Source organism: Castor canadensis, chromosome 2 (assembly GCF_047511655.1).
Source record: "Castor canadensis chromosome 2, mCasCan1.hap1v2, whole genome shotgun sequence".
Taxonomy (NCBI): Eukaryota; Metazoa; Chordata; class Mammalia; order Rodentia; family Castoridae; genus Castor; species Castor canadensis.
In genome coordinates, this window is record NC_133387.1 from 72963754 (window position 1) to 72983088 (window position 19335).

The 19335-nt window shown below is 39.4% G+C and overlaps 2 protein-coding genes across 5 annotated transcripts in view; both read right to left on the bottom strand.

Annotated features, from left to right (window-relative positions):
* LOC141420690 (small ribosomal subunit protein eS27-like) overlaps positions 1 to 14732 on the bottom strand; it is a 57049-nt gene extending 42317 nt beyond the window's left edge. The window contains exon 1 of the mRNA XM_074065047.1: positions 1 to 14732. This exon is cut by the window's left edge and continues 42317 nt beyond it. Coding sequence (XP_073921148.1) covers positions 12780 to 12938 — 159 coding nt within the window. The 5' untranslated portion in view covers positions 12939 to 14732 and the 3' untranslated portion in view covers positions 1 to 12779.
* Positions 1 to 19335, bottom strand: part of Dock4 (dedicator of cytokinesis 4) — a 433717-nt gene that overhangs the window by 408936 nt on the left and 5446 nt on the right. The gene's annotated exons all lie outside the window — the stretch shown is intronic.

Here is a 19335-nt window from a genome sequence, read left to right on the forward strand (position 1 = left end):
TTTCACGCTTTGAAAAAAAATAATGATTGAAAAAATAAAAACATTTTTTCTATTCCTCAGCCATCACACTTCTCTTCATCCATGTCAATGATGCTCCATTCAGATCACTAAGAGAAGAGCTCGCATGCAGCACAAATGACACATGAAGCAGGCTGCCACATTGATTGGAAACTCTTGTGTAGATTCCAATATGTTTAACAATCCATGGGAAATCAGGACAATGTCCATTATAAGGTTATCTGAAAGATGCAGCAACTTCTGACTAAATGTAACAAATGAGGATGGTAAAAAGAATACATTTCTTTAAAAATGTGCTTGATTTTAACCAACTCCTCAAAAGTTATCATAAATAGCACTCAAAATATTAGAATGTTTATTTATTTCACAGAAATAGAAAGCCAGGCACAGTGGTACACACCTGTGGTCCCAGCTACTCAGGAGGCAGAGGCAGAAGATCAAACCTGGCAAAAGTGGCAGATCTTATCTAAACAACTAACAAAGTGGGAGGGGGAGAGCTGGGAACATGGCTCAGGTAGTAGAGCACTTGCCTAGGAAGCAGGAGACTCTGAATTCAAACTCCAGTACTGCAAAAGAAAGAAAGAAAACTAGAAATCAGGGTAGAAATGACCACAGAAGAAAATCTTTAAAAATATTCCAGGTGTATTACCAGATATCTATAGAATAGACATCAGGTAGATATCTATAGAATATAGATATAGAATATAGAGTATAGATATCAGGTAATACAATGTTAATGTATCACTATTTATCCAGCACAGAGAGCTTTTTTTAGACCTAGACACACAAACACAAAATCCCAGAAGCAAATTAAACATACTTGGTGCTCAGAGAGAATTCCTTCAAGAAGAAGACAACAGCTTTAAATGGAAGTTTTCTAGACTTGCTATGTGATTTTTTGACACATAAGGTCACTTTCAAAACCCTTTCTTCCACCCCTACAAAGAATCAACTTAACTAGAAATATGGAAATAAAAATGACAGTTCTATTGTCAAGATTTTAGAGATTATCATAGCTTTATTTAATAACCCTCTAAATCAGGAATTTACTAGTGAAACAGGTACCTCAAAGGTGTGATGAATATTAAACTTAGGCTCATATCATTTTAGCATAAACACTTTTCAAATTAGAGTCTTCCTATTATATGAACTGCTGACACACTGTTAGCAAACTGACAAGTCATCAATCCCATTTCTAAAGGGGGCGGCACAGGGAAGGGGATACATGCAACATCAGTTTCTTGTTCTGCAGTGAATCCAAAGTCTAAAACAGAACATGACTAGAAAACCAAACTGCAAAGAAAAAACTAATATTGCAAAGTCAACCATGGAGCACTCATAGTTCGTTATTCAGAAATCTGACCCTAAAAGAAAAACGATCTCTGTGTAGCACAAAAATGGGCACCTGCAGAACCCAGACACGGAAGGAACCAGAACACCTCAACCCAGAACTTCCTGAAGGCTGTCAAAGGATCTGGGAAACCCCTGCCCTCCCAAAGCACACAACAGACCTGAGAGGATCAAAGACCTCAGGAAAATAGAGGCACAGCACCCCCTTACACACAGCACCTCCTTACATATCTGTGAGCCTGCAGGCTCACCAGACTGAACTGCTGCTCTTGAAAGTAAGTTCAAGTGAGTTGATTCCCTAGAGTCAAAGCATGATGACACTAAGTCTGCAACCATGTGGTTAAGGGCACTGGCTTTTTCCTTGGAAAATCATCTCAGATGAAAGTCCAAGCCCAGAGTCACTGTCAATTCCATGGGGACAGCATGGGCTTCCTATCACTTTGCGTGAGGCCAATGTCAGTCAGCTCCCTTGTGCCACCCAACATTTTGTGGCTAGGCTCCAGTTCCTCACCTTGAAGGTGGGGGTTGATAAAAGTGGATTGGTTTATGTATTAAAGCACAGAAAGTAGATTTCCAATTCATACCTGCTTGTTCACCCTCTCCTGTTCCCCAGAAGGCATTGTAGTGGTGGTATGTTGGTCATTTTCATGAAGTTGAAAAAAAAGGCTCACAATAGCCACTTTTTTTTTTTCCAAGAATGGAGTTTGAAGTCAGGGCATGCTTACAAAACAAGTGCTCTGCACTTGAGCCATACCTCCAGTCCATTTTGTTCTGTTTGGTTTTGGAGATGGGAGTATCATGAACTGTTTGCCCAGGCTGGCCTCGAACCTCAATTCTTCCAATCTCAGCCTCTAAAGTAGCTCCATGTGTGAGCCACTAGCAGCAGATTCAGTAGCCACATTTTTAAGGCAAAAGCATGGAGACATTTCTTAGTAAAAGAGGGGCATGTCAGCATAAAGGCTGCACATGACTTTTGTTCCTGAGCAAGTTAACATAAGCAAGACTGGGTAAACTAAAAGGTAACAGTCTCCAAATGTTGCTGATTTCACACACTGGATACACTGACCTCACTCTACTGACTAATAAAATATTGGCAATAATATCTAATGTTGGCAAGGGAGTGAGGAAACAAGTACATGGGTGGGAGTAAGAAATGGCATAGACTTTCAGAAAGATAATGCATCATGATTTACAAAAATTTTAAACATGCATCCTACCTAACTTACAGAGATATTAACACACATGTAATTACAATATAATAAAAACGCAAAAAAACAGTGCTTCTTTGAGGAAGCACTGTTCAGAATAGTATGGTATTGAAAAGCAAATGGGGGAGTATTTAAATCATGATAGATTCATACTGTGGAATAGTATACAGCTATTAAAAAGAAAGGGAACTAGGAAGCAGGATCACAGGGTTGCAATGGAGAATGGTAGATATAACTCAGGGAGTGAAAAAAACATTTTTTATGTGCATATAGAAATTCATGAGCATTCTGTGCTAGGCAGTCTACAACAGAGCACAAAAGGCTAACAATGACATAACAGAGCTGCCTCTGGGACAAGAATCTGAGGCACTGCAGCACAGTCCCAGGAACTTCAATTGCTGCATACCCCTAACCTTTTACACCTTTCAAATTTTATACCATGTGCTGTCAAGTGTAACATTTAAGTGTGCATCCCAGGACTGTGCCATCAGCTTCAAACATCAATCTTACACACTTGTCCAGGACGATCATAAAAAGCCACTTCATCTCTGCACCTCAGTGTCTTCAACTCAATACCCCCTATTCTACAGAGTTGTTGTGACAAGGTGTAAAGGACAGAGAACAGTGCCTGGTACACAGAAGTTCTCAAATTTGTTTCATATATAAATTTTCAAGTAAGTTAATTTTAAAAGGCAATGTAGTTATATGGAAAGACCTCCCCACGATATACTATTTCAAAATAACAAGTGACAGAACATGAATAATGTGATCCCATATTAAAAATGCTCCAACAGAACAGGAAAGGCTCTAAGAGGCTCTGCCCCAGAGCATCAGCAATGAAAGTTCCTAAGGAGTGTGGCAGAAGGAGGTGAACTAACTAATTGGCTTCAGGTTCATACACTGCATTCCTCACTCAGGTTAAACTTCTAGGCACAAGCATATATAAACTGAATGTGTGAGACAGACAAAATTTAAAGTTCACACAGAACCAAAACCTCATTTACTAAAGAAACTAGTAAAGTCATAAGACCCCTTTTACTTACTGGAGAGACGGAAGAAACAGGTCTAACCGAAATGCCAGCTTTACAACCAGTGCAAGGACATGGCCAGGTGTGTAGACATTTGGCTCACTATCAAGACAGAGCATCAAGACATAGACTATTAGACATAGAATACAGTGAGAACACAATGGTGCCCTCTGGAGTTGTGCAACAGAGTGGCCACATGACTATACAATGCTCTTGTTCAAATGAGCCAAAGTAGCTGCCTGGGCCCTAGTACAGCTGGCTGGACTCACGTGGAGCTCTGGCTCACTTGCAGCAGCCACTGACTCCCTACACAAACCACAACATTATACACAGGGCCTACCTAACAATCCCCTATACTAACTAAGTTTAGGTCACAAACATACAAGCCTCTACAACACCACCAATCTTACAAATCAGAAGACAGCCTCTGCTGAGGGCAGATCTCCTTAGAAAGGAAGAAGCCAGGCCGGCCCAGTCCAATCTTATGAACTCACCAGCCAGTCATCAATAATGTGAGGAAGGGAGGGAGAGAAAGTCCCTAAGTGTTTCTTTAATGGAAGGTCCTCCACTTGGGAACTGAAGGGAAACTAAGTGTTAGCTCTTAGCAAAGATGCTAACAGAAAGTATTACCTATGATTTTAAAACACGGGATATCAATAAAACATGGAAACCAGAAAGGGTAAAAGAAACCTCAAACAAAGGTACTGATAGGAAAAGCATTCTAAAATCTACGAACAACTTAGGAACTGTGTGACCCTGGCTTTCTTAATTTAGCTGAGAACAGTAGGTGTGCTAACTGCCTTGTCACCTGATGGGATTATGGATCCCAGGATTCAAACCTGAATTTCTCAGACAGGGTGCCACAAGCACAGTAAGATGGGTAGTTCTTCCTTTTGAAGGCCACTTAGCATTCGTAGCATTGTGTAATAAAGGCTGTTAGGTTTTCCTACTAGGAAGTAGGGGTAATGGGCAAGCAATCCCATTGGATTATGAGAACCACTGACTACAAGCCACTGGAGTAAGGTAATGTGTCAGCTACATAGAGCAGTATTATACTGATGAAAATGTCCACTTGCCGCTCCCCAGCTACTGTGTGAATTGCTTAAACTGTTTCTTTATCTAGGAATGCCCTCTCCCATTTCACGTACCTAGTTAGCTCCTACAATACCTTCTCAACTCAAGTCAGAAATCACTTACCTTCTCCAGGACATATATGTCTGCTCAAGTTTGAAGGCCCCTCCTCAGTGCAGACTTTCACCACAACCAATCTACCTCCCCTAGGACCATAATCAATGACCCCTTCTCTGTCTTTTTCTATCCACCTTTTTTGAATTTACTATTCATCTCTGTGCCCACAGCTCATGGCCTGGGCCTGATGCACACACCCAACATAGGTGAATGAGTTTCTAAGCCTCCTGAATTTTGAGAGCCATCCACTCCCCAAAGCAGACCCAGCAGCTAACACAGTGCCTGGTATGCAAGAGGCACTCTTACCTCAGGGAATACTGCACAGACAAAGCTGCATGGCTGGCATCACTTGCTGACATACCTGAAGGGCCAGGCTTTCCCAAACACTCCTTTCCACTCCATCAGTGGGTACTTCCTGTGGATGCAGCTTTGAACAGAGGCTTCACAGGGCACCCTCAAACTAACTCACAGTAACTTGAGATTTAATAATACACATTCTCCAACTTGTCTTTCATTTTTATTCTTTTTCCTTCCTGGACAAAAATCATAAGCTACTACTTTCTTCTGACTAGCTCCAAGCAGGATAGCAATGACCCTCCTCTTAGTCCTCTGGAGGTTAGCTGGTGGCTTCTTCCTGACAGTGGGTCTCTGATCCTATGGACACAGGCCTCAAACAATGGCTCCCAGAAATGTGAGCAAGTCCCCCAAAGGGAGCTGAGAAGCCATCCTGCTCCCTCATAGTCTCCAGCATGAATACCCATGTGACCCTTATCATCACTCACACAGTCTGTAGTAGTTAGAGAAAAGGTTATGAAAGTTATCAGGACCAATGACTCTACTTGAACTCAAAGTCCTCCATAATTTCTTATGCTTGTAAAGCACTTGATCACTTACACAGCCTCATGAAAATGATCTCACTCAGTCATGCTAATAATATTGTGGATAAACAAGGCAAGTAGCATTATTCCTGTTTACAGAGCAGAAGAGTGAAGCTTAAGAAGTCTTCTTATACTTTAGGGAGGGAAAAACTGACATGGACTACAAAAATGATAAGGAAATCAGAAATATTGAGTTAGAAAATATTCAGTACACTGTGTACTGGCAGTGTGGAGCTTGCAGTTGGTCTGGGGAATGAAGCATTGAAGTATGGACTGCACACTGTTGTTCTCATCTGGAGATGGAGACCACCCAGCAGGATCTGCTTGGATCCACTACTTGTAAGGATTTGTTCATGTAGTGTACAAATTATGGGGTAGATGGCCAAAGCCCTGCCAATATGGGAAATACACAGAACGAACTGAGACAGTCCTTCGAAGAGCAGGGCTGGGTGGTCTTGACCTGTCATGTTTTATTTGAGATCTAGCAGTCACTTCATTTTCAGCAATTTTAACTATCTTATCACTAAAAAAAGGAATTTACTCCTTCTATCTTATAAGAGGCTAAAAGGATCAAATAGGACAAGTGAGAAAGCATTCCAAATAGTAAAACACCCTATATAAACAGAACAGGATATTATCCCTCTACACACAGCTAAGAGATGACTTAAAACATTCATGTGACATTTTGTCTATCAGGCCTCACAACTTCACAAGGATGTTGGAATGTGTGTCATCATCAGTAAGCCAGCTAGGACAAAGGTCACTAGAAATGAAAGACATACTTAGTCTCACCACAACACTAAAATTATACAGTGGTGTTATTGTTAGCTCTCCGTTCCTTGTCCTGCCACAGATCCATTCCTAAAGAACAGGCAGATCTCTACTTCCATGGGTTCTGTTTTCACAACCTGCTCCTTCCCACATTATGAATACACAGTCCTCAACCGCCTTTCCTAAGTGGAATCTAGACTTTTTACAGGTCACCTGACAAACAACAGACTACTGCAAGACATGAAGGTGGCCTGTCAACCATGGTTGCAGCTCAGGGGCCATCTCAGCTGCACACTTAGGGCAGGTGGCTTGAGCCCTGGCCTCCTAGAAGCACAATCTGCTTTCTCAATCTCAGACCCCACATCCCTTCTGATGAGCCCTGCTGGTATGCGAGGCTGGGGCATCTGGGCAGTTCTCAATAGGGAACAGATGGCCAAGGGCCCAACTCAGCACATAGGTTTCAAGATACAGGATATCCAACCAGTAAAGTAGCCACCTTACCCCACTGCATTCCACTGGAGTTGTGTGGTCTCTAATATAGGCCGTAATACTCACTACGAATTCTGCCAATCCCTTAGCATTACCATAATGGACACCCCATAGCCCCATGCCACCACCAACAACCCAAAATAAAACAAGCATAAAAATCTGACTGGCTAAGGCACTGGGCTTGGAATATGACAGCAAATCACACTAGATTGTGATTTTAGACTGGTCTGTAACATTTCTGTGCCTCCGTTTCTCATTTGTAAGATAGGGATGAGAACAGCATGTGGTTGTCACAGGCACATGCACAAGCTTGGTGCACTGCCTGACACAGTAAGAGTTCAATAAAGGTGTACTAACATAATTAAAACAGGTGCTGCCTATAATACCTTATACAATCTCAAAATATGGCAAATAAATAATAGGAAATCAAGTTAACATCAGTGCCATGGTAAAAATATAAATACAAATATTTCATTGTGCTTAATGAGATACCCACAGAGAAGTACAGTATTTGGACCTAATGTTTACCAAATATGCCATAATACTTTTTCTTCTTAGAAATTTTAAAGACACACAAAAGTTAGTTCCCCTGTAGAATACTGCAAGAACTCTGTTTTGGAGGGTACATATGAAAGAAATTGGTTATTTTTAGATAAACAAAAGTCATCCAGCAAATATGCTGTGACTATCAGAGATACAGTGATAAAGGAAAGAAGAGGGAATCCCCCAAACATTTCTGCACACATACTTGTTTTGTTTCTCATTTTAAAAAGCAGTTAACAGTGACACATGTGGGGAAGGGGAACAAATATTTCCAAAGCCAAGCATTAAGACAGACTAACATTTGTCAGTTACCTTTTTCTTTCAAGCCTGTCAAAATGTGAAGCTGCCCAAATAAATTTTAAGTATGCCAAAACACTAAGAAATTACCAAAATAATTCATGTGTTACAACCATAATTACTTCTATAGCTAGAAAATCATTACTTCATAAGAAAATCCTGGTAAGTTCCTTTAAATATATTCCTTCTGAGTTAATCTAAGAAGAAAAAAAAATGAAAACTCAGAGTTCAGTCATTTTGATGTCCCCATGCCTAATAAGACTTTATCTCTATTAATTACCTACTTGCAAATAATTTTAAATGTCTTTGTGCAATAGCCACATTTCCTTAGCTTAAGATGTCTTTTTTTTCTACCCTCACCTCATTTTCATTTTCACAGCTGTTCCAGTGGAGTAATGACGAGGAATTTTCTGCTGTTTCTGCTGCCTACCCCTCCCTGCTTTTTGCAAGTCTTTGTCTGATCTACTCCAGAGAATTATAGTTAGAAAGGAAATGGCAAAGAAGAGTGGGGAGGGAGTTTGATTTTGCTCTCAGAGACACCATTTCTCAGGTGGAAAATAAGAATGTCATACCATGATGACATTTTGCCTTGTGTCACAATGATTAATAGTCCTAATTTCTTCCAATTAGAGGAGTAAATGCAGCCAGTCAGTGGAATTTGCCCCATCTTGCACAGTAAGGCCGCTGACTGCTACAATTTGGATGTGGAATGAGAGCTAAAATAATTCTTTAATTTCTGACAGCAAAATGTAATATATTTCCACCTCTGCAGGGCTTTTTTCTCTAAAACAACAACAAAAAAGAAGCCTTTCAGAAAAAAATAAGTTAATTCCAAATCTGACCCCATTAACCAATGTTTTCTTCCATCGTGTACAATGTGACTCAAAAATATAGGGTTTATTTGATTCATTTGAGTAAGTTAATGGCATTGGCAATGCCTCATAAGGGACTTAAAGAGAAAGACTGGGTTTTATGAAGTATTTATCAAATACCAAAATTCACAGACCCACACTCTGTGAGGAATTTCCCAGGAGCTCAAGGCAACACATAAAGCTGCAAATGCGGCAAACTGTCTAGTAGAAGAGACCAGCACAGACAGTAAGTATCTCACATGCTTCACCTCAGATACCAGAACACAAACCAAAGCATTTCACATACAGATTATACCAGACATCCACTGCCATCTACTCAGAGTGCCAAGGGAATTTCTAACTTGTAATGCATTTGAAGGAAACTTGAAAATCATCTCATCGAACTCTCATTTTATGGCCAAGGGTCTAAGAAGATAAATGCTTTGCCTGAGTTCATATGATTTTTATAAAGAACCAAAATTAGAACCCTAAGCTCTACTTTCATAAGATAAACTCCTGTTGCCATCTTCAAATGGGTATTTTATAGATGATGCATTCGAACAAATATTTTCCAGACATGAACAGCTTTTTTACATCAATGGTGCAAACTGTGCAGCATAGCACATGTATTGTGAAAATTGCAGTAATTCTATGACAATTCATCTCCCCCCACCAAAAAAAACAGAAGATTCCACCATCACTTAAAGCTCATCAGGAGAATACCAACAATTACTTCAAACTTTATTATAACAGAATTTAAGAATTTCCTTGCAATACTCCAATCTCATTTCAAGGAATTCTGTGAAGTCAGTAGTTTTCAAACTTTGGTTTTTGTAGAAAACATTTAAAAATATAAACTCTTAATAGAACTTCAAAATATAAAATCCATAAAAGCAGCATTCAATAATAAATTTGTTTTACTTTTACTTTTATTTTCACTTAGTATTAAGTCAGCAAGAACAATGACCAGGGTTCCTGTAAGTCCATGTCACATCACTTTGTAGGTTCGAATGAAGGTACCCCTTCTTCCCAGCTAAGACAGCCTCAAATCCAGACATCAAGTATACAGCATAACCTTCAAAACCATATACATGGCATGACAGATCATGCCTAATAAATGTCCCAATGAATAAGCCTATTCTAATCAAAACTAGAATTATAAGTGGGATGCCTTCAATAATAATTGTAGTCTATTTCTTCTGCATGCCATATACTTCTGATTTGTTTTGGTTACACCATAGAGTGAAAATGTTATCTTTCACAAATGGCTAACTGCCTATCTGGTAAGGGTTTTGTTTTTGTCTTTTGATAACAACTTGCCTTGCAATCTCAGGATACTCTGATTCTGAAAAGACAGAGCTAGGAAGTTTTTGTTCCAAAGTTGAATCACTAAAAGGTTGGAAAAGAACCCCAAACTTGTAGGAAACACTAAAAATGCCAAAGATTTAGTATCAGCCAGAAGACTGTTAGCAATTGACGATCACGTGGTGGAGAGAGCATATGACAGACAGGCCTGAGCATTTTTAGGTACTTAAATGGAGACATTTTGAAGAGACTTCACTTGTAAACATTCTACTAAAAATTGAGACCTATATACACTGACATTTTTATTATAAATTTATTATAAATAAAAACTTATACAGCAAAGATTATGCTAGTAGTAGAAAATACAAAAATAAAAAAAATCAGTGGTTAGCACGTTTTTAATTACAACTTTACATAGTCATAGAATGAACAGAACTATATATGTTTCAGATTTTATGTAGCTAATTTCATATATCTCTGATAAATTCTACCACTTCTCTCACAAACATTTTGTGAGATAAGTCAACACTTGGGGATGTGACTGCCCTGGGTAGCCAGTCCTCATCTACTCAAACAAAGCCTGGTTTGTACATTTTGGACAAGCTGGTATATGACCTATGAAATAACTACAACACACTGAACTCAGAGTTTTTTCCTCATCCAAGGATCCCATTAATTCATGGATTCAACATTTACTGCACCTATTACAAGTGAGTCCCGTGTTCCCCTCTAGGGAGATCAAAGTTGAAAAACCCAGCATCTCTGGCCTCAAGGGCTTTACTAGCCTGTGGTAAAGGTAGACAGTGAAGCAGGGTCGTGGCAGAGGCAGGAGTAGAAAAAAGCAGTTCATTTATAGCCAGAGGAATCAGAAAGGGAAAGTCTTGGAGAAGAGACCTTGCAGTTAGGCTGTCCAGGTAAAGAAGGGGGAGAAGGAGGGTCAGTCCAGGCAAAACTCCAGCAAACACAGAATCTTACAGTCCTGAGGCAGTATAGCACCTCTAAGGAGCAGTAAGTGAGTCCCCAGCTAGTGGGACAGAGCACAATAGGAAGAACAGTTCGACACAGGAGCAAATTTAGGAAGGGCCTTGTGTGCCATGAAAATGACTAAGGATCCTGGATCTTGACTGCAAAGGAAACACTGAAGGGTCTCCCACCATTCCCAATCCTCACCCAGGTGAACCACTGCAACAAATATGCTTTGTAAATAAGGTCACTTGTGACTTACATGCAAAGCACATACAAGATAGAGTCTACAGGAAGAAAACAAATTAGGAAGCTCCAGCCGTAATTCAGACTAAAAAAGTGCCTCTCCATCACCGCCAGGGGCACACCAGCTTCTTGGCCATGTAGGACAAGGCTCCCTGGGCATGGGTGGGGCAGAGTGAGGGCTTGCCAACATCAGGATCAATAGCCTCAGAGCTCAGGATTTTCAGAGCTGCTGGGGTGAATGCTGATCCTCTCTTCCTTCTAGCTCTCTGCCTTTCAGTCATTCCTGTTACTGTAGACTTGGTCCTTACTCCAGGGTGCCTCTCTGCTCCTGGTCCTTACTCATGGATGCACATTTTAATTCCCTTCAGGTCACTCAGCACTGTTTGCTCTGTGGCTCTCATTTTCCTGTGCACCCCTTGCACCCAACTCCATCTCCTGACTCCCCCCACACTGCCGTGGCACATCCAGCATCACTGTGCTCCAAATAACACTACACAGCACACCATCTCTGACCCTGACTAACAAAGACTAATGCTAAAAAAGACAGAGTGGGGACTTGTTCATGTCAAGTACAATACAGTTAACAATCTTCACCTTTGTGCACAGAACCCCAAAGCCTAGTGCTAGGCTTCCAGATTCTTGCCATAGGCCTTTTGTGTATGTAGGAGTGTGGTGCCATGAGAAGGCCCCAGCTTGTGACTCAGACAGACATGTGTCCTTCCCAGGAAGGTCTCTTTGAACAAATGACTTGCTGGAGACCTTGATGCCAACCAATGTAGCCCATGGTAAGTATTCATCATAAGCTAATTCTTCCTCTGTCCACCCACTCTTAGGTTACTGTAATTTAAACATACACTACAATTTTTATTAATAGCCCCCAAAAATGTCTTGAAAGAGAAGAATCAATACTGAATCCCTCTTTCCTTGTCCACCTAATCTTAGAAGGGAACCACAAAAAGGACAAACCATTGTCAAAGATACTTAGCATAGGTCAGGTGACAGGAATGAGTGGGGGTGGGGAAGGGGAAGCAGAAATTACCCAGAAGGAAGAGGAAGATTTCCAGCTATTTAAAGTACAGTTCACTCAGGTGTTTATATTGGACAATCACAGCAGCTGGTGACTCATGCCTACGGGGAGTATTTTAAAATGAAACTTCCATTGTACAAGTTCTGAGTTCTCCAGGATATGAGACACTCCTTCCTCGGGGCTACTTCCTCAGGCACACAGTGAATATCACCATCCTAAGTCCTCATCTTATTTGAAAGCTTGAGGGGGAAATATCTATCTCAATCTTTACACTGATTTCCCTATGACCCATGTGTGTACTGCTTTACTATGTGAATATTGAAAAGCAAATGAAGGTAACACCCATCTTGAAGAAATGTTGAATAAACTAACTGAGATAAAACTATGAAACATTCTAACTCCTTCACTTGTCTAGGGATCCAGTCCTATACCCCTTTGGATAATCATCAAGCTTGCACAATGTCTTATTCATAGAAAGTATACTCCATAAATAACTATCCAATTTGCCTTCATACTTGTCATTAGGTGGGAAAATGCAGTAACTGAACCTTTTAGTATTTTTTATCCAAAATGTGTCAATTGGGATTGTTTTCCACTCATCTTGATTCAGGGTGCTGTTAATGCTGCTTCCTTCTGAAGGAACATCCTTCTGTAAGCCTTTCTTTTCCTCCTATGGGCTGGCAGAGGACAGTGGAGCAGCAAACACACAAAACAACTATTTGTGCGTGGCTAAAAGCAGTGGTGATTTTATAGCATCCTGGGCATTTCATACCCATAAAGTAGGAATCGGTGCTCTACACCAGGCACTTCTTGTGTTTCCTCTTCTCCTCCTTCGGCAAGGGGTGAAGCAGATCCTTTGCAAGAGACATATTCTCGTAAGGAGGTTGTCACCACCGGAAAGGGGTAAGTGAACCTTTAGAGGGATAAACTAATCACTCTCAGACAACACCCACTAAAGAACAGCAGAATGAAAAAAAAAAAATCCCTCAAATATTGCTTATTCCTTCTTCAAGCACAGAATATACCTAAAGCCTAAAGTGATGACCCCAACCAAAGTTTTATAGACTAAAAGTTCATCTACCTGTTTTAAATTCCAACCTAGATGGTTCAACCTGTCATCCCACATTTTGATAAATAATTGTAGCAGGAAGAAACGAAGCATTTGAAAAATCTTCTGTTGGCTGCTTTGAAGGCATCCAAAGTGACTTGAAAAACTCAAGACAATGTGAACAATTTCCCAAAAATGCCATTATTCAAATAACTATAAACCTAAAGTTATTAGGAGATGACCATCTGCAAAGACCCTGACTCAATGAGGTCTGTGTGTAAAAGGGGAATTGGATCTCAAACCATGGAGAGGTCCTTCACTAATTACATAGTTTACACTGAAGTCAAGGACTTTACTTCTATTTCTTTGTCCCTCTTCTTACGATGCCTAAAATTGCCTTAACCTAGCGCTTCAGCTTAGGTTACCTTAACAAAGTACCACAGGCTGGGTAACTTAAATACACAGAAATTTACCTTCTCACAGTTGTGGAGGATGAAGTGCCAATCAAGGTCCATGAGGGTTAGTGCCTGGTCAGGGGCTCTCTTCCTGACCTCCACACTGCCACCTTCTCTCCATGTACTCACAGGATCTTTCCTGAGTATGCTGAGAGCTAGAGAGGTCTCTAGTGTCTCTTCTTTTAAAGACACTAATCCTATTAGATCAGGGCCCCACCCTTATGACTTCATTTAATCCTAATTACTTCTTTTGCTCAAATACAAGGATACTGAAGGTTAGGGCTTCAACATATGAATTTTGAGGGAGAATTTTAGGCCTATAATACCCATGAATAACCATAGGTGCTAAATAAAACTTCTTCAAGTTGTTGACTGTACATTGAAAGGTTTCTCTTGCATATATTATCCCTGAGCCCACAGTCTCACAAGACAGAGTTTACAGAACAATGCAAAATGAACAGAACAACATCAATCTTTTGAGCAAACACTTCATGGAAAGAACAGCAATTTTATCTTAGGTGAATTCATTTGAAGCCATTTTTCAAAGACTAATAGGCTCTTTTTCAAAGACTTACTCTCCAAGGCCATCTAAAAGCAGCTTCAGTAGCTACTGGGGAATGAGTAAGGCAGAGACATCACAAGTAATCAAACCGGCATAGCAAGGAAAGCCACTTTAAAACTTTGGAACAGAGTACTTCCTGAACATAAAAGATAAGCTAAATTCGGGCTGTCCAGACTCCATTCAAACAGTCCAAGCTCTAATCCCGAGAGGAAACCCTGTACAAGAAATAGTGCTTGGCTTATAAAAGGGTTTATATAATATTTTTCTGATTATAAAAGGAATTCATGTTAATTTTGGAAGTTAGTAAAAGTAGAAAGTTAAAAAAAGTAATCATTGGTTGCCACAACACTACAAGATGTGCTTTACCTCTCAATCCTTTACTTCTTGATTCCCCATTTTAAACTTCTTATAACACCTACATATGTATTTACATACACTGGTGTACATACATCCATGTATGTGTGTGTGTGTGTATATATATATATATATATATATATATATATATATATATATATATATTCTTCTAACTTGGAACCAAGAGTATAAATATTTAGTCTTCTGAATCAATTTCTATAAACTACTGATGAGAGTATTGAAGGAAAATTTGAGTATAATTAACAGAAACATAATTCTCTTAAAAAAAAGTTTGGAAAAGGGACCAACATTTACTGAATGTGCAATTTTCTAGAATTTATTCCCCCTATCTTATTCTTAGTGCTTTTCATCCTTACTTCTAAAGAAAACTTGGGAGACTTTTACTCTCTTCATTCTTGATAGAACTGCTTGTTCAGGTTTTGAGTTTTCCTATTTCTTCAAAAGCCTGCCTAAGTCCCGGCCCTATTACCAAGAAGACTCACAAACTCCTCCATCAACTTTGGCCACCTCAGGAAAATAGACAGCTGGCTCTCCCCTCTCCCCAGGATAGAGAGTAAGGTTTTGTCCAGGACCTTGGACCTTGGGTACAGCTATTTTTAGTTGTCTCCCATGTTCCCAAACCTATCTACTTCCAGTTGCCAGTGATGGGTAGGATTCTTCCATTTTGGAGAAAAAGAAAAAGGACATGGAACCAAATTGCTACACTTCTACTTAAAGATTTCAGAGAGGTATTTTTAGGTTGATGTCTAATTAATATTCAAATGAAACTGGACAATGAATTTCTTAATTTGAGACGACTGTGGTGAGAAGTGGTTATCCAAGTCACCCAGGAAGGAAGACTTTCAAATTTCATATCCAGTCTTGCCATCTACCCTCCCCCATCCAACCTTCTCTGACTGCAGAGACATGGAAAGAGTGGAAAACAAATACAAATGTTAGTTGTTTTCAAAAGCCTTCTATGTAAATGTCATGGCCGCCTCTCTCCTTCACTAGCTGAGAAACAGTTATGTTAAAACATTACTAAGTGCCAGATTTAGTTGCTTTCCCTCTTCTGTAAAGATGCAAATGTGATCATTAACTAATGCAAACTGGTTCTTGAACTTCTCTGCATTGCTAAGGACAGGGCTAAAAATAAAGGTGTGGTTCATCCCACTTTCAGGTGTTTGTTCAGAGGTTGGCTGATGTGCACAGCTCCCAGCCACAGTCCCAAGTTATAAGTCACTATATACCATGTACCATGGTTTGGGCCACTTCTGATGAGATCATCTTTTATCCCACTGCTTCTTCCTCTGTCACCACAGACCACAAAAAAGTACAACATTCAGTAAGCTTTGTTATGCAGGACTTTAAGGGCATTCAAAAAAAAAAAAAAAAAAAAACCACTTTTGGGTAGGAGGCAGTACTGGGGTTGACTTGTTAGGCAAATACTCTACCACTTAATCCATGCTTCTAGCCTTTTTTCTTTAGTTTTTTAAAACTAAAAGCCTCACTTTTGCCTGGGGTAGACCATGGACCTCAATTCTCCCACCTATACCACCCATGTAGCTGGGATTACAGGCATGAACACCACACCTCACCAAAAAAATCACTTTTCTTATGAAGACAAACTACACTTTTTGAAGATGAAGTGGTATCCTAGGCAGACTGCTCTCCACATCCTACCACCCTACCTTCCTGTCCCAGTTGTTTCTGGAAGTGGTCATATATCAGTGAAAGTAAGAAAATGGAATGGAAAGAGAAGGACCACAGATGCCCAATTAAAAAAGGACCTGCTCCAAGTTGAATGTATTGACCCACCATTAAGCTGGTGAGTGAGGGGCAATGGGTCTTCCTGAATGGCCCCATTCACTGAAGGTCTTTGAAACCACCCCACTTAATAAGGGGAAAGCAGAAAGAAACCACCAATTACTTTTCTTTTCCTTTCCTCCCAGTTTTGTTGAGGTATAGCTGATAAATAAAAAGTGCATACATTTAAGGTGTACAACCTGATTTTTTGACATACATATACAAACTGAAATGATGACCACCATCAAACTAACATATCTCTCACTTTTCACTGTTATCTTTTTCCCCTGGCAAGAATATTTAAGATCTACTCTATCACCAAATTTCAAGCATATATTATTATTATTAACTACAGTCACTATACTGTACCACCAATTAGTTTTCTTAATCCATTTCCACCTGCCCAGGGGAAATACCTCCCAAATTTTGGCAACAAACCTGTGGGGTCACATGTAACTTTTAATAGTGAATAACAGTAAGCCATTATGAGAGGCTACATTAGGGGATGTAAACTCAAGGCCATTGTAAGCTGAAATTCTTTACTTAAAATCACATTTTTCAAGGTTGCAAGAGTAAAACTTTAAGAATCCTAAATCTGACCTTGTGGTTCCTAACAGGTATTACATATTTCACACACACACACACACACACACACACACACACACACACATACGAGGCAATGCCTATATGTACAAATCTCTTTCTTGGAGATTTGTTAAGCATTTCCCCTGTTTGGATGTTTGGATGCACTTACAAGCTATTTCAGGAATGTATATATTTTATTTATTAAAATACTACTTGTGCATTCTGCTTTTCAACATCCTTTTGGGGAAACCTCACAAACATGCATGATCTGGCATGAAACATTTGTTTGGGAGAAAACTGTCACAAAAATAGAAATTACTAATACCTCAGTCAGGCAACATATGAGTGGAAAGCAAGAAGAGACATAAAATTTAATTTAGGACCAGCTGTACAAAGACAGCTAATAATTCTTACTTTAGAGGCCTCTGTACCCATATTAATAAAATGCTTCAAGATAACTGCTCTATGGAAACTTGGGGAGTCTGTCACTTTAAAACTTGGAAAGGACAGGCAGAGTACAAAATCAAAGTCAAAACAATCAATAGTCTCATCCAGTTCCACTGTTTCAGCCATGACACATAAACCAAGTGACTTTCTCATCATGCTCTTCAGCCTAGAACTCCTCTCCTTTCTTCAAACCCACTTCCCACCAGATGTTGCCACCTCAAAGTTTTACAGGTATCTCAAAGTGGCCAACCAAATGCTTAATCTTACCCTGTATACCTGCTCTCCCAAAGAAAAAAGGTCTCATTTGCTGAAAGAATGGCATTTTAATTCACCCAGGTGCCCAAACAGAAAGCAGGAACATCTGCTGTAGAGTGTGTGTTTTTGACCCCCCAAAATTTGCTTACTGAAATTCTAATCCTGAATGTGATGGTATTTGGAGGTGAGGCCTTTGGTGGTGATTAGGTCATAAGAGAGGAACCTTCATGATGGGATTAATGCTCTTATAAAAAGAGACAGGAGAGAGCTTGCTACCTCTCCAGCCTAACCCCTGCCCAGGTATCCATGTGCAAAACAAGAAGTAAATCACCTAGCATCTTGATCTTGTACTTTCGGATTCCAGCACTGTGAGAAGTAAATTTCTGTTGTTCATGCTACCCAATTTATGATATGAGCTTGAGCTCACTAGGACATCTTAAACTTCTTTTCTCCAAATCTTACATCTAATTATGAAGCCTGGTTTCTTTCATTTCCTAAATATTTCTCAGACCCAGGCATTTCTTTTGTTTGCTTGGTTGATCGCTGTTTTATTTATTTATTTATTTATTTATTTATTTATTTATTTATTTTGAGACAGGGTCTCACTATATCAGCCCAAGCTAGCCTGGAACTTGTGATCTTTCCTACCTCAGCTTCCCCAGTCCTGGAATTTCAGACATGTGCCACCATACCTAGTTCCATCCACATTTCATCATACCAAATGTTGCTAACTGGTTCAGGTACTTATCTCTCACCTATTACTGCAATAATAACTCTTTACTCATTTTTACACCACCTCTCTTCATCATAATCAAAAACATATATGTTTAAAGCTTACTACTGGTCATATTTCCAAACATAATGAATGAGAATTTACTGATAATCTTCTAACCAAGGAATGATTCTCTCATTTGTGTATTAATCACATCTTCTCTATATGCTACACATTTTATGTAGTTTCAATCCTAGTCTTTATTTACTTTGATTTATTTTGTCATTTAAGACTAGACACCTAGAATATATTAGAAATAGGTTTATGAAATATCCCATTATATGAAACTCTGATGTATTCATAACCAAAACAAAAAAAATATTATGTGGTCATTTATATTGGTCCAGACAACATGAAAAGGGACAAATCTGTATATATAGTGTCTTGCTCTCATTGTTTTTTATTTATTTTTTTTACATAAACTTTGAGGAGTGGGATTACCAATTCAAACATCTAATGACTATCACATCAGGTAATGCAGCATAATGGCAGAGAGAGCACAGCATAAACTTGCATGAGCAGCACCTATTGGGTCCCACTTAAGAACATCATGTTAAGTGAAGCAAGCCAGGTTCAGAAAGACAAAGATCACGTTTTCTCTCATATGTGAGAGACAGATCCAAATACAAATACAAGCATTATCATTATACATATATATGACATATATGTATATATACGAAACATGTTTCCAAAAGTGAAATTATTAGACGGAGGCTAAGAGAGGAGGAAAAGAAGAAAAGAATAATAGGAAGTGAATAATACTGAAATATATCATATCTGTATAGAAACAACAAAACACATTGAAAACTGTTGAACAATACAGGGTTGGGGGGGAGAGAAAGGAAGAGTAATAGAGGTGTGTGGACTGATTAAAGTACAATATAGTTAC